General features: G+C 49.9%; 1 protein-coding gene and 1 pseudogene across 2 annotated transcripts in view; both read right to left on the bottom strand.

Annotated features, from left to right (window-relative positions):
- PYGB (glycogen phosphorylase B) overlaps nt 1-15,242 on the bottom strand; it is a 53,848-nt gene that overhangs the window by 13,744 nt on the left and 24,862 nt on the right. For both annotated transcript variants that reach the window (XM_077866031.1, XM_077866032.1), the window contains exons 4-12: nt 13,364-13,467; nt 8,786-8,917; nt 6,848-6,959; nt 6,390-6,472; nt 4,911-5,054; nt 4,242-4,334; nt 2,937-3,083; nt 1,547-1,710; nt 561-675 (exon numbers count right to left, since the gene is read on the bottom strand). In XM_077866031.1, the coding sequence (XP_077722157.1) occupies nt 561-675; nt 1,547-1,710; nt 2,937-3,083; nt 4,242-4,334; nt 4,911-5,054; nt 6,390-6,472; nt 6,848-6,959; nt 8,786-8,917; nt 13,364-13,467 (1,094 nt within the window). The remainder of the gene's footprint in view (nt 1-560; nt 676-1,546; nt 1,711-2,936; nt 3,084-4,241; nt 4,335-4,910; nt 5,055-6,389; nt 6,473-6,847; nt 6,960-8,785; nt 8,918-13,363; nt 13,468-15,242) is intronic.
- On the bottom strand, nt 3,712-3,837 carry LOC144294417 (U4 spliceosomal RNA; annotated as a pseudogene).

Raw genomic sequence — 15,242 nt, forward strand, 5'->3', positions numbered from 1 at the left:
AAATGCACCTCTCATCAAGTCCCCAGCTAAGTCTCCCTGTTGCTAGTTTAGGATAATAAGGAAAACTCCTGGCCTCCAAATGCCCTGGTCATCTCCAAGACCTGTCCTCCTCCTGCCTGCCTCACCAGGTCCCGAGCACTGCTGGCCTTCCAGGTCCTAGACCACAGCCCTCCACCCAAGGAGAGATTCAGTGCTCCCAGCTCCCTCCTGTTAGCCCTTTGGATCTGCACTGTGCCATCCCGTTTCCTTTCCCAGGGACGCCTTCCCTGACATACACAGCAAGGACAGGCAGCGTCCCTGTGGCAGTCTCTCACCAGACGCCACCCTGCAGCCACCCACTGTGTTCTCAAGGCAGCATAGCACCTGGGGTCACTGACTAACTGTCCAGCCTGGCCCAGTGCCTCCCAAATCTGACCCCACTCGTCCCCAGCCAAGAGCCACTGCTGGTCAACACATAAAGGAGTGATCGCTATCCCCTTGGCACCTGCTGGTGATGGGCAAGAGCTGAGGTACTACCTGTGCCCACAGCTGCCTGGAGACTCAAAGGCAGCTGATCTCACCTCCACGATGGTGTCGGCCAGCCCCGGGTTACACAGCAGCAGCCACCGTCGGGGTGTGATGCCATTGGTCTTATTCTGGAACTTCTCTGGCTCCAGCTCATAAAAATCCTTAAAGCTAAAACAGGAAACAGGCAAGGATCACAAACCCTGTGTTTTGAATAAGGTGAGCAAGAGAACGTAAGGAAATCCCCTGGAAGATCATGAAGCTGTTTTCTAAAGGGCACAGAGCAGTTAGCATTACCGCATGCTTTAAGGACAGTGGGCCCACAGCACATTCAAAGCACTGCACACCTGGCCACATGGTGATAAGCACAGTGGCGGCAGCATGGACTGGCCATCTTCCACAGTGACCGTGACACTGGAGATGCGTAGGCTGCAGAGCCTGAGAACCAGGGCTTAGTTTCCTCATCTGTAACCGGGGACACACCCCACTGAGAGCTTTGCCGTAAGAATTAAAGACTCAAACACACAAAACCCTTGGGTGAGCACTAGGAACACAGAAGCCCCACATGGACAGAGCTGCTTGGCATCTACCTGGTGCTCACGGAGGTGCTCCATACACGTCTGGGTCGAGGATGGAGGGAAGGAGTTCCAAGACTACAACCTGCCAAGCAAGGGTAGGGAATTCCTCCTTCCTCTCGCTGATGAGCCCTGGCTCTTCCTGCCCTAACCTCCATGCTGTCTAGGCATGGGGCCCTTGTGCCGAAGGGGGCACTTCTGGCACCTGACTAGCAGTGATGGAGGGAGAGGACACAGAACAGAGGTGGGCACTGGTGACAGAAGGCTCCACACCTCAACATCACCTGCTGAGCTGGAGGCCTCAGTGTCTCTAGGCACCCACTGATACATCCTACGCAGTTCAGTCAGTGCCCCTGAGGGCAGCAGAGCAATTGTGCCCCAGCCACTGCGGCTAACAATCCCCAGAGGCAGATGTGGGGTTGGGAAGGAAGCATACCCAGCTCAGGGCAAATACTGGCCCCACTCACACGGACTGCTTCACGATCTCCGAGTGGATCCTTGCCACGCCATTGACCACGTGGGACCCGATCACACACAGGTGGGCCATGTTAATCCGCTTGCAGTCCCCCTCCTCGATCACAGACATCCTCCGCAGGCGGTCCACATCCCCGGGGAACAGGGCAGCCACGTGCTATTGCCGAGACAGAGAGCTGTGAGCAGGAGGCCCACGGGCCCGTGCGGCAGGTTCCACCTCCTCCAAGGAAATCCCGAGGCTGCTGCACCCCGGACGTGCATTCAAGCTCCCAGGATGCACCTCCCAGAGCCCTGAGTGCAGGAGGAAGCTCCTCCCTGCTGCCGCCACCCAGGGAAGAGCCTGAGCCGACTGCGGGACTGGACTCAGCAAAGCTGTCCTGCCAGTCAGAGGGCCTTGGTGCTAAGGTGTGCCATGTGACTCACAAGGAAAAGACAAGAGTGCTGCCCTCCTGGCCTAGGCAGGGTTTAACCACAGCCTGACCAGTTGTGAACAGCTACTTTTTTTTTACCAAAAGGTGAAAAAACTCAACTATAAGGGCTCCTGGATGGCTCTGTCAGTGAAGGGTCTGTGCTCAGCTTAGGTCATGATCCCGGGGTCCCAGGATCAAGCCTCGCATCAGGTCCCTGCTCAGCAAGGAATCTGCTTCTCCCTCTACCTCTGTCCCTCCCCTCACTCATGCCCCTGCTTGCTCTCTCCCATAATTACAAAATCTTTAAAAACACAAAAAACAAAAAACTGAACTACAACACATCGGGATTCTAAGTTGCCCTTTTTCTTTTAAAAGATTTTGTTTATTTATTCGTAGAGACAGATAGAGAGAGAGAGAGGCAGAGACACAGGCAGAGGGAGAAGCAGGCTCCATGCAGGGAGCCTGACGTGGGACTCGATCCAGGGTCTCCAGGATCACGCCCTGGGCTGCAGGCAGCGCTAAACCGCTGCGCCACAGGGGCTGCCCCTAAGGTGCCCTATTCTTGTACCATTCTGCTGTCTCCAGGCAACAGAGATAAAACAGATGCTGCTTTGTTTCCAAATCACCCAAATGCCACTATGATGTCCTAGGACAAAGGCATTTCAGGAAAAGATACATGTGAGGCCCCACTCAGGAATGGTAACATTTTAAAAAGACTTGAATCCACAACTCCCACATACACTGCAGGGGTCTAGGTGTGGGGACAAGCCATCAGCTCTGCCAAGCGACTGCCCTGGGACTCCAAAGTCCTATTACGGAATGTGTCCCAGGTCAGATGACCCCATGTGGGGGACGGGAGGGCCCTCCACTTCTGCCAGGTGCAGGTACATCCCACCATCTCCACCCCCAACGACAGGAGGGGTCATCTGAGGGGCAGCACCCCCAAGCTGCCACCTGCACCCTTGATGCTCACATCCAGGTGCCTCTGGTTGATGGCGTAGATGATCTCCAGGTGCCGTGGCAGGAGGTTCTCAAACATGGACACAGGCCAGCGCTCCAAGGCCTCAGGTAACACAGTGTGGTTGGTGTATGCACAGGTCTTCTTTGTGATCTCCCAGGCCTACAACATTCCAGAACATTCCAATGTGTTTTCTTTAGAAACAGTTTTTCTACCAGCTGCCTAGGCAAGGGGCAAGTCCAGGATCAAAGGGAGATGTTCAGATCCCACCAGAAAGGGGCCCAGCCAGCTGCATGTCTCTGCCCTCGGGGGCCTGTCTAGAACCTTCTCGAAGCCTACAAGTGAGCCCCATGCCTTTCGCATTCCTGACATGACCACGTATGCTCTATTTCCTGACAGAGCACACACATAAATGAGTAACACTTACCTCACCACCTGGCATCATTCACTTTCTTCTATAAACCATTTTTTATTGAGCACCAAACACTTTTCTACTTTATTCCCACCAAACTGATCTCACACCCAGTCCAAGAACACTGGGAAACTGTAATGCCCCTTCGCTGTCCAGGAGTGGACAGGACCATGGTAGGGCTGCCCAGCACCCCTTGGAAGTGCACCCCAAACCAGAGAGGGACTCTGAATTCTACAAAATGACATGAAACTTCTTTCACAGTTCTACATGTTGGTTTACACTACATCAAGAAAATGTTGTTACTCTAGTATCTAGGACCAAGTAAGTCAGGAGAATGCACTTATAAAAATGTAAACAACATGTTTATTTACACTTAATACTTCTGGAGGTTTTGCCACAATTCTAAGATGAGAAAATGTATGTGAGAAGCTCTAAGTTTTCAATTAGCAATAATCGCGCCTCAGATAAACCTCACTGGCTACAATACTGCCACTGCGCAAAGCTGAGAAGCTCTAAGAAGTGTCAGAATCCTTTTCTGTTTTCCAGAAAACTGCTCTTCTGTGCCTTTGCACCATGCCCCACATACCATGTCCTGGTCCACCGGAGCCCCATCTTCTCAGGGAAAATGTCCCTTTCTCCCCAGGCCACACAGGAAAGGCCTTCCTCAGCATCCTAGGGCCAGCTCAGTACTCACCACTGTATTGGGACAGGCTCAAAGGTGAAGGGGACACCGTCATCCCATGTGCCCAGGTCTGGTGGGTGGACATTGTCACCCATGTTGTGCCCAGGTCCGTGGGGAATACCATCACTCCCTATGTCCAGCTCTGGCAGGGAGAGTGTCATCACATACGCCCATCATTGTGGGGACACCTTCACCCCATGGTCCCAGCCTTGTCTTCAGTGCTCACCTTGTCCCAGTCCACTTTCTCCACATCCACCAGTATCCTCATAAGCTCCGGGATGGCAAGGGCTGGGTGCGTGTCGTTCAGCTGGATGGCAACCTGCAGTGTAATAGGGCAATCCTCCTCAATCCCCTTGCCTGCATGGGTGGCCACAGTGGTCAGCAGCCGCCCACCCCTGAGGAGCCTGGTCTATAGGGCCGACAACAGGGAGATGAAACCATGGCACAGGTACTGAATCCAGCACGACACCAGCCAAGAAGCAGGGAGTGCAACAGGGCCAGAGAGGCTACAGGGAAGGACCAGAAAGACCCCAAGGGCAGGCCTGCAACAGGACCTTCAGCCCACCCCCAAGGCCCTCCTCATGCTCCCCACAGCTCTCCATGACCCAGAATGTTCCTCTCACCTAGGCTTTGTTTAAAATCACTGAGCCCAGCCTGCCAAATGCATCATGCTTTGCCAGCAGGAGCCTTTTACAGTATCCCTGGCTGCTCCTAAGGGTGCCTTGTGTGGCCCTGGTCAGGGAGGAGGGGCCCAGTCCTGACAAGGAGACCAGGATAAGGGGGGCTACTGTCCTGTGCATCCCCTGCCTACCTAAGTCCCAGCCTTGAGGAAGAAATTGAGCATAGGAACAGCCTGTCCTTCCGTACTGGGTTCAAGACCCATTAACAAACCAACCTTGTCCGGGAATGTCTCAAAACAGGTTCTCACTGGGTCCCGGCAGCCGAACTTGGAGGACTTAAAGCGGCGAATGATATCCTGAAGGGTAGCAGCCACCACAAAGTACTCCTGCTTCAGTCGGAGCTCCTTCCCCTCGAAGAACTGTGGAAATGGGACAGCGCTGACACCAACAATAGTCAGCGGGCCACCAGAAGCCCTCAAGGGCCCTCTGAAGACCCAGGAAGGGCACTAGGTTGAGGAATCCTGCTCCAGGGACTGCAGAGATGCATGTGTGCATGAGGAGAAGCCCTTGAGTGCTGCATGGTGCTGACACCTCCATCCACATCATCCCATGCCCAAAGTCAGGTTCCCTGCAGCTCAGGGGCACAGACAGAAGGTCACGATGGCCTAACCTACGTGTGATCTTCAGACAGGGAGGCGGCCAACAAAGGGTCACTCTGCGCTGTGTGAGCACACCAGGCAGGCAGGTCTCAATCCTCAATAGCCAGGGCCATTCAGAAGCACAAGCCCCAAAGAGTCAGTATTATTAAGAGGTCTTGCACCAGAAGCTTTTGAATCTCCTTGAAATCTTGGTGGAGGAGGGGAGAATGGGGTATGTTTGGTCGTAAGCTTTTACTACCAATGCACTTTGCGACTATTATGTTCATATTACTCTGATTAAATAGAAAACAGGGATCCCTGGGTGGCGCAGCGGTTTGGCGCCTGCCTTTGGCCCAGGGCGTGATCCTGGAGACCTGGGATCGAGTCCCACGTCGGGCTCCCGGTGCATGGAGCCTGCTTCTCCCTCTGCCTGTGTCTCTGCCTCTCTCTCTCTCTGTGACTATCATGAATAAATAAATAAAATCTTAAAAAAAAAAATAGAAAACACACAACCCACTAAGGCAAATTCCAGGGCTCTTGTCTGGCAACAACAAAGCCAGCAGACACTAAATTTGGTGGCAATGGAGCTTGCGGTTGTGACTTCATCTAGTGGGTAGTGACACATACTAAAAGCTTTTCAAAACATGACTGGTATACGTCTCGGGGCATCACTGAAAAATAGGGACTGCTGTCCCCACTTGAGATATGGATCACCCAACTCTTGGGGAAGTGGCATCAGGTGCCCAGAAAGCAGAAACCAGCCGCATGTGAGGTCTGACAAGCTCACATCCCCCACACGTCACCCTGCACGTGGCCTTGTATGGAGTCAGCTGAGACCAGCTCTCAGGCATGGCTGCATATAGGGCCGTGAGAAGAGGCAAAGACCCCCCTGAGGCAGCCCCTTAGGGAGAGGGCTAAGGGGAGATGCTAACAGGCACACCTGGACTTACGAGGCTTCATCAAGCATGCGGTGCTGCCCTCACTCCACAGAGCCACTCAAGGGCTGCTGGTGGCCACTTATGTGGTCTCAGCAGATAAATGTGGCCCTTCTAGAGAGCCCCAGTCCCCCCAGCACACTTCCCTAGCAGATGAGAACCAACCTCATGAGCTACTCACGTTATCATTTGGATACAGGACTCTGGAGATGTTCTCAGCCAGGTTCCTGTCCAGGACCGCCTCGATGTAGCCACCCACGTTAACTATGAGCAAGACGATGAGATAAGGACCCAGGTGCTACCCTCTGGCTCCCAGTGAGCCCTGTGCCTACAGTTTCTCCCTCCCTCCCCTGAGCTGTGTGAGGGGCATCCCTGAGCAGGTGTAGCAGAGCCACGGTTCCACTGCGCTCTCATATACCCTGTGGGACTCCAGACCCCTTGTTCTCTCCTGAAGGCCCAGCTCCCACGAGCGCTGGCCATGCCTATGGGCCCTCCCTGAGGAGCCCACCCTCCACCCTCCACCCTCTGCTGTGGGAGCCTCATGCTCTCCACAGCAGTGACAGTGCAGACAGGACAAAAGCTGCACAGGGCAGGTTTGGGAGAAGCCACGCGAAAGAGAGCAGGAGGGGAAGAACACACAGTCATGGAGCTTAAAGTCGTTGGGCGCCTTGGCAGACCACAGCCTCATGGTGTTGACGGTGTTGTTCCTGTAACCCGGCACTGGGGTGTCGTAGGGCATGGCCAGCACCACCTGGCCAAGGAAAGAGGGGCAGTCTGGTCAGCCAGAGACACGGTCTCTGGTCCACAGTCCTTGGCCCCCAGCTTCCCCACCCCCCAGTGGCACTTTGCTTCCTGCCGATGGCCCACCTACCCACACTCTGGCTCTTCTCCCACTGCCCCAAAGCCCTGCAACTCACCTGCATCGGCCGTGGCCCAGCCCATGGGCATCCCAGGCCCCGGGGTAAGGGCCCTAACCACACTCGCGAGGTCGCATGGGTCTTCTCTGACTCACCTCCTTCAACACTGGCACTGATTTAAGAATTCTTTCCCCTTAGCTGCTCAAGGGGCCACTGTGTCAGCCTTATTCAGGCCCCGTCAGTAGCCGCACCTCCTGGGCCCTGTCCTCTGCTATCCACACCAGCCTCCTCTTGCTAGGCCCTGCTTGTAATTTTAGGACTCAACCAACTTCTCCATAGACGGCCTCTATTCCTGATTCCATTTCTCAGCATCTGCAGAAGGCTCCTACTGTTGGAGGCCTTGACTTCTAACCCTCAGAGAAACCAAACCAGCACACACTGCACTTACAACAGAAAAGGAAGAGCTTACTCTCCACCCACAGAGCCTGCCTTGGCCCCTCCTGCCTCCCCTCTGTCCACAAGTATCTGCTTTCCTCTTACCAAGCACAGGAAGACAGTACAAGCCTCAAGGTCACTTCCAACCTTCAGACCACTCGATGGGGCTTCTCACACTCGTGGGGGCTCATATGGGTTCAACTATGTGGCTTTGTGAGATGAAATCCACTCTGACAGCCAAAAGAACTGCATGATAGCATCACTAGAGCCTATTACCTTTCCCTTCCCCTGTCCTTGGCTCCCCACAGCCTTGTCCAAGCCAGTGATAAGCCCTGCAAAGCATCCCTAACCACCTCTCTTTCACTCTCCAAGGCCAAGCCCTCCAGGTGAAGGCCTCTGCCATACTCTTTCTGAAGTACCCCAATGGTCTCTACACCTCCCTATGTACACTGATATGCTCGTCTTCTACAAGCACATGCTCTGGGATAACTGACCCCTTCTCTGGTTTTTCAAAGTAAATACAAGTTATCATGGCATGTTAGGCCTACATAATATGGCTCTGGACAGCTTTAGCCTATGCACTCTGTTTAAAACTTATGCTGCAGAAAACCTAGATGATTCACTTTTGCCTGCCCAGGACTTCCCTGGTCTCCCAGGCTCACCTCCCCACATCTAGACAACTGAACTGTTCATTACAGCTACCTGCCTCATGAAGGCTCTCCTGCGACCTCCCTTAGACCCCTAAGACCACCCAGATGTGCACTTTCTGCCATCCTAGAGCCTAGACTGGACTCTCCATGCTCTTGCCCTGGGCCCCTTGTCAGTGCCTGTGCCCCGTTTTGGGACATCCACCCTGCTCACCCACACTGCCCAGGGCTTTAACCCGGGAGACACTACTATGGCCTGTGGTGGGAGGTCAGCGCACTTATCAAGTGCTTGCTCTCTGGAGATGCTGAGGGGCCAGCCATGTCCCCCAGGGAATCAGTGCCCTGCCCCTGTCACAACACTGTCCTGCTGGCCATTTAACAACTGCTGGTCTCAACTCCAAAACAAGGCTCTTAAAATACAAAGACCGTGGCTTCACACGGAGCCTTTTTCACTGGGAAGCTCCTGGCAATGCTTAAGAATCAGGAGTATGAGGACAAAACCTCCCAGGCTTTTACCTTGAGTCAGGTTCTCTGGGGAAAGAGCACACCTCCCACTCTCAAAGGGAACCCGGTGTGACAAAATGAAACAGTCACCTCACTTAGCCCCACACCGCCCCAGGGATGCCCAGGGTGGATACCTGCGTGTCCAGCCACCTGACACCCTCAGGGGTGTGCTCCACTCTCCCGTAGAAGTGCACAGGAAGCATGTACTCAGGCCGTGCCTTCTCCCAGGGGTTGCCATAGCGCAGCCAATCATCTGCCTCCTCCACCTGCAAAGGGGCCAGCAGTGAGGGGAGCTCTCGCAAGGCAGCAGGGGGAGACAGTCCTGGGTGCCGGGCTGCCCCCATCCTCAGCCCACACTGACCACACTGTTGAGACGATGCTGCCTGACATGGAAATAAACTACAGCCTATCTACAAGGCAAAGATTTCCAGTTCTAGTCAAGGCCTCATGTTCAAAAATTAACATGTTGGATTATTAAAGAAACTAACTTAGATAAAAGTCAGAAAAATGCTTTAAAGTACAAAGACATTAAGAATCACCCGAATTTGACAATAAAAAGGAATGAAGTCCTGCTGTGTGCTGCAACATGGGTGAACCTTGCATACATGTTGAGTCAAAGATGCCCCCATAGTGTATGGTTCCATTCACAGGAAATGTCTAGGACAGCCAAATGCATCGAGACAGCAGGTAGATTAATGGTTGTCAGGCGCTAGGGTGTGCCTGCAAATCCACGCTAGATTTCTTTTTGAGAAATGTTCTGGAGGGGTACCTGGGTGGCTCAGTCTATGAAGGACGGCCTTTGGCTCAGGTCAAGACCCCAGGGTCCCTGGGATCGAGCCCCACATCAGGCTCCCTGCTTCTCTCTCTCCCTCTGCTGCTCCCCCTGCTTGTGCGCTCTATCAAATAAGTAAAATCTTTAAAAAAAGAAAAAGAAAAAAAAAAAAGAAAATATTCTGGAAATAGACAGTGGTGATAGATGCCCAACTTTGTAAATATATTAAAAGCCACTTCATATCTCAATAAAGCTGTTATTAAAAACAAAAACAAAAAAAAACAAAAAGAATCGCTGGTACCCTACTGCTTGGAGAAGGACACCACAAATGAGTGGGCACTAGGGGCAAGGCTGCCTATGCAGCAGGAATGCCTGGACATATCACTGGAAGACATTGCTTTTCTGCTAGGCCTTCCTTAAAGCACTTTATTTTTCAAAGCCTGCACCCAGTAGCATCCAAAATCAGTAAATACACAAAAAAGAACCTCGCAAATAAAGCTAAAAGTAGCCCCATGGACTCTAACCATCTTTGAGTAGAAGAATTTGGTGGGGTTGCAATGGAATAAAGAAATTTGGTAAGCAGTGAATAAAGAATTATAAATTAAAATTTAAACAAGAGTCTTCTTCAAATTTTTAAGATTTATTCATTTTAGAGAGGGAAAGAAAGCGCACGTAAACATGTGGGGAAGGGGCACAGGGAAGAGAATCCTAAGCAGACTCTGGGTACACAGTGGAACCCAACATGGGGCTCAATTTCACAACCCTGAGATCATGACCTGAGCCAAAGCAAAACCAAGAGTCAGACACTTAATGACTGAGCCACCCAGGTGCCCCTTCCTTTTTCAAATTTAACAAGCAACCCTATATACAGGCATACCTTGAAGATACTGCAGGTTCGGCTCCAAACCACCACAATAATAAAGTGAATACAGCAATAAAGAGAGTCAAATGAATTTTTTGGTTTCCCAATGCATATGAAAGCTATGTTTACACTACACTGTAGTCTATTAAGCGTGCAATAGCATTAGGTCCTAAAAAACAATCTACATACCTTAATTAAGAAATACTGCTAAAAAATGCTAACCATCATCTGAGCTTTCAGCAAGTTGTAATCACCAATCACAGATCATCAGAATAATGTAACAATAAAGTTTGCAATGTTGTGAGAACTACCAAAACATGAAAGAGACATAAAGTGAGCAAATGCTGTTGGAAATATGGGATTAACAGACTTGCTTGATGCAGAGTTGCCACAATCTTTTAATTTGTAAAAAGCGGTTATGTGTGAAGCATAATAAATTGAAGGGCAATAGAACAAGGTGCGCCTGTATGTTACCTTGACAGTTTTATTTTTTAAATATTATTTATTTATTTATTTATTTATTTATTTATTTATTTAATTAATTAATTTATTTAATAGTAAGCCCTATGCTCAATGCAGGGTTTGAACTCATGATCCCAAGATCAAGAGTTGCATGCTCTGAGACTAAGCCAGCCAGGCATCCTGATTTGGTTTAAAACAAAACAAAACAAAACAAAACCACCCTGTTTTTTGTTTTTTTTTTTAATGGTTCTTACACAGAAGTAAAAAGTCAAGAAGAATATTTGGGGACACCTGGGTGGCTCAGCAGTTGGGCGCCCGCCTTCGGCTCAGGTCGTGATCCCGGGATCCGCGATCGAGTTCCGTATTGGGCTCCCTGAGAGGAGCCTGCTTCTCCCTCTGCCTATGTCTCTGCCTCTCTCTCTCAGTCTGTGTCTCTCATGAATAAATAATGCATATATCTTTAGAAAAAAATATTTGGTTGTAGTTTGTGACATGGCTGAGGTTATTGCTTCCACATATGTCTCTCCATCATACTCCTGGCTGGGCTTTTCTGCCTGGTGCAGGCAGCTATTCATCACGGGACCACCCCTATGTCTTCTGATCTGGCACCACATCCTTGTACACTAGTGATGTACACACACTCCAACACAAAGCCTGGCCATTTCCTGCAGAGTAATTCCATGAGTTGTTTGCAGAAGCAGCATCTCCTCAAATATAAAAGGTGGTGGTGGGGTCTTCTCTCTGGACCCCCATCTCTGCCCCCCTGACAAACAACACTGCTGTCTGACCACTGCCCAAATTTAATTCTGCTGTAGCTAAACTCAATTAAAAACTGACCAGCTAGGGCAGCCCCGGTGGCTCAGCGGTTTAGCGCCGCCTTCGGCCCAGGGTGGGATCCTGGAAATCTCAGGATCGAGTCCCATGTTGGGCTCCCTGCATGGAGCCTGCTTCTCCCTCTGCCTGTGTCTCTGCCTCTCTCTCTCTCTCTTTCTATGTCTTTCATGCATAGATAAATAAAATCTTAAAAAAAAAAACAAAAAACTGACCAGCTCCCATGAGACCTGAGTGGGAGGAGGGTGAGTTTATAACTCATCTATCATCCCACAACTGTCTTTAAGCTGTTATGCAAGATGATAAGAGGTATAGGAATGAGAACACCAGAAGAAAGAAATGTCTGCAAGCAAAAGACAACACACAATAAAACCTTCCTACCTATAACCATAACATCAAATAAGAAAGGATGGGCCTCAGAGTTTCTGTCTAATGAATACACATTGCACCAACTGTAAAGAGCTTGAATGGGTCAAAGCACAGGTAGGTGTACAAAGGGCTGGGGTACCTCTGATAGACACACACACACATAAGAAACTGTGCATTAAATTATCCAGAATGTACCAGGAGGAAAAGTGAAGTTCTCTTTAAGGTTGGAGAGAGTAAAAAAAAAAAAAAAAGGTTGGAGAGAGTAGATCTACAAATTAAGCAAGAGATACAAATCTGTTTTAAGTTTTCTCTGTTAGCCATATTTGTCAACTTTTTATTATGAGTGTTTTCAAACATACAGAAGTGTTAAAAGAATTGGCAGCGAACACTTGTGCACCTTCCACTTAGGATCCATAATTGTTAACATGTTGTTATACTTGATTTATCACACAACCATCAACTCATTTATTTCTTGACGCATTTCAAAGTCAGTTGCAGACATCTGTGCACTTCTCCACGAACAGTTCAGCATGCACATCATTAAGTTCAGTTCATCCTGTATTATTATTTTTAGGTCAATATATATACAACGAACTGTATAAACCTGAAGAATACTCACTCTTGAGGAGTTCTGGCAATTGCACATGCCTGTGACTCAAGCCCCAACATGATCCAGGAGCTTGCCATCACCCTAGGCATCCATCTGTTCATGTTCTGTTACAAACCTTCTAATCCCAACCACAGCCCTGCCTTATATGTCACTATTAGGCCCCACATTATATATTACGTAAACTATTCTCCAATCAAGTGCCTTCCATTTTGAAGTCCTGAATGAGGGCAATGAGGCTGCACTCAGGTTTCAATCTTCCCACTGACGCAGTCTTAGCCACCTCACTTATCTGTGGTCTGATGCTTCAGAATCCAAGCCATTCTTCCTCAGAACTACTTTGCTTTTGCAGTCTGGCCTATAACCCCCAGGATTCTGTCCTGTCACTGGCGTCAGGGAGTGAATGCAGAAGGTAGGAACAAAGCCTACAGTAACTGTTTCTCTAACTACTTTGGGTCAGTCGTCCCATGGAGGGTGAACCAGGGAGGGCCACCCTTTGCTCCACACTGTGGGAACCAGAACACAGTCCTCAAACCCTGGTGCTTCTGTGAGACCAGCCAGGCCCTGAATCCTACCCAGCAGGCCTCCCAGGCTCACGTAGAAGTTATGTGCACTGAGCTCACACAGGAGACCAGCCTCCAACAGCCCATGAAGAACTCTGAGGGATGCACGGAGCAGGATAGCCCTGACCTGTGCCCAGGACTGGCAGACAATCTCTCCAAGAAAGACTTTAACATATAAAAAGCTGAACTGAAAGTGTTTTCTTGTATGAGAGCTGGAAACAAGGGAAGAAATGGAGACTCACTTACCTGCCAGCCATTGACAATCTTCTGGTTAAAAATCCCAAACTCATAGCGGATTCCATAGCCATATGCTGCCAGGCCCAAAGTGGCCATCGAGTCAAGGAAGCAGGCTGAAAATTCCAAACACAAAGCACTTCTTGGGTTCAAAGACAATCAGCTTTGAGGCCCACTGGAAGCAAAGCCTAGATACCCATGTGAAGTAAGCACTTGGATCCAGCCTCTGGGCACCAGATGGCAATCCAGTGGTGACCTGTCTGCTTCTGATTTCACAAAATGAAAAGGGAAATCCTTATGATCTCTTCAGCTTGAGAGCTGAAGGGCTGGGCCAAGAGGGTGCTCAGCGTTGGGGCAGGGGGAGAGGACAAGGGCAGAAATGAGGTACCCACAGAGTGCCTCATCTAACCCTGAATGCAAAGTCCTCTCACTGTTTGCTTTGTCTCAGCCTCATGAAGGCTGTAAGGCCTCCCCACCCCTGCATATTCCACTTAAAATCCAAGCTGTTTGGACATTAAGGTAACACCACAAAATAACTACACACTAACAAAGAAGGCACAGGAATGGGGCTGGCAATGGACATTTTGCCATCTATAAGGACTCAAATACCTAAGAGCCAAAGTCCCCAAGGCCAGCAGGAAGGTGGCGGGAAGGACATTTTGCCATCTATAAGGACTCAAATACCTAAGAGCCAAAGTCCCCAAGGCCAGCAGGAAGGTGGCCTCATGTCACCATAAGGAGCCTTTATTCCAATCAAAATGTCTTAAAAAAAAACCCAACGTTTTAAATATTTATCTGAGAGGGTGAGAGAGAGTGAGGAGAGGCGGATAAAGATGGAGAGACAGTCTTAAAGCAGACTCTGCTCTGAGCACAGAGCCCAACGCGGGGCTTGATCCCACGATCCTGAAATCATGATCTGAGCTGAAATCTAGAGTAGGATGCAAGGCACCTGGGTGGCTCAGTGGGTTAAGTGTCTGCCTTCAGCTCAGGTCATGATCCTGAAGTCCAGGGATCAAGCCCCACATCAGGCTCCCTGCTCAGTGGAAAGCCTGCTGCTCCCTCTCCCTCTGCCACTCCCCCAGCTTGTGCTCTCTCTGCCAAATAAATAAATAAAATCTTTAAAAAAAAAAAAAGAGTCAGATGCTTAACTGACTGAGCCACCTAGGCGCCCTGAAAAAAAAATGTTTTTAATAAAGATCCAGGAGAGGAAGCCTGGGTGGCTCAGCGGTTGAGCACTTGCCTTTGGAGTACCAGGATCAAGTCCCACATCAGGCTCCCTGTATGGAGCCTGCTTCTCCTTCCGCCTATGTCTCTGCCGTGCTCTCTCTCTGTTTCTCATAAATAAATAAAAATCTTTAAATAAAAAAAATAAAGATCCAGGAGGCAGCCTTATTGGGACTGGGTGGCTCAGTGGTTGAGCACTGAGTGGTTTGGCTCAGGGCATCATCCCGGGGTCCTGGGATCCAGTCCCACATTGGGCTCCCTGCAGGGAGCTTGCTTCTCCCTCTGCCTAGGTCTCTGCCTCTCTCTGTGTGTCTCTCATGAATAAATAAATAAAATCTTAAAAAAAAAAAAGGCAGCCTTATTAAACTTCTGGATTAAAAAGAAAAAAAGTCTACAAGAAATACCAGTAAATAAAATACTTCCTCAATTGAGCAAACATGCCCAGATCCCTGTTATCAACCTTGTGTTAAGGGGAAGGAATAAAAATATCCACAAATGTAAGATCTGGGCTCCTGTTTCGAAGAAATCATTCTTGTAGGAGGGACACAGGACATATCAAGTTACAGTGGGCTAGGGGCTACCCACATCCACAGGGGAAGAAGAGTCCACGGAAATAGAGGGCCCCAGAGGAGGTCACACCCATTCATAGGCAAGACCTGTGGCATCA

The sequence above is a fragment of the Canis aureus genome, chromosome 22 (assembly GCF_053574225.1).
Source record: "Canis aureus isolate CA01 chromosome 22, VMU_Caureus_v.1.0, whole genome shotgun sequence".
Lineage (NCBI taxonomy): Eukaryota > Metazoa > Chordata > Mammalia > Carnivora > Canidae > Canis > Canis aureus.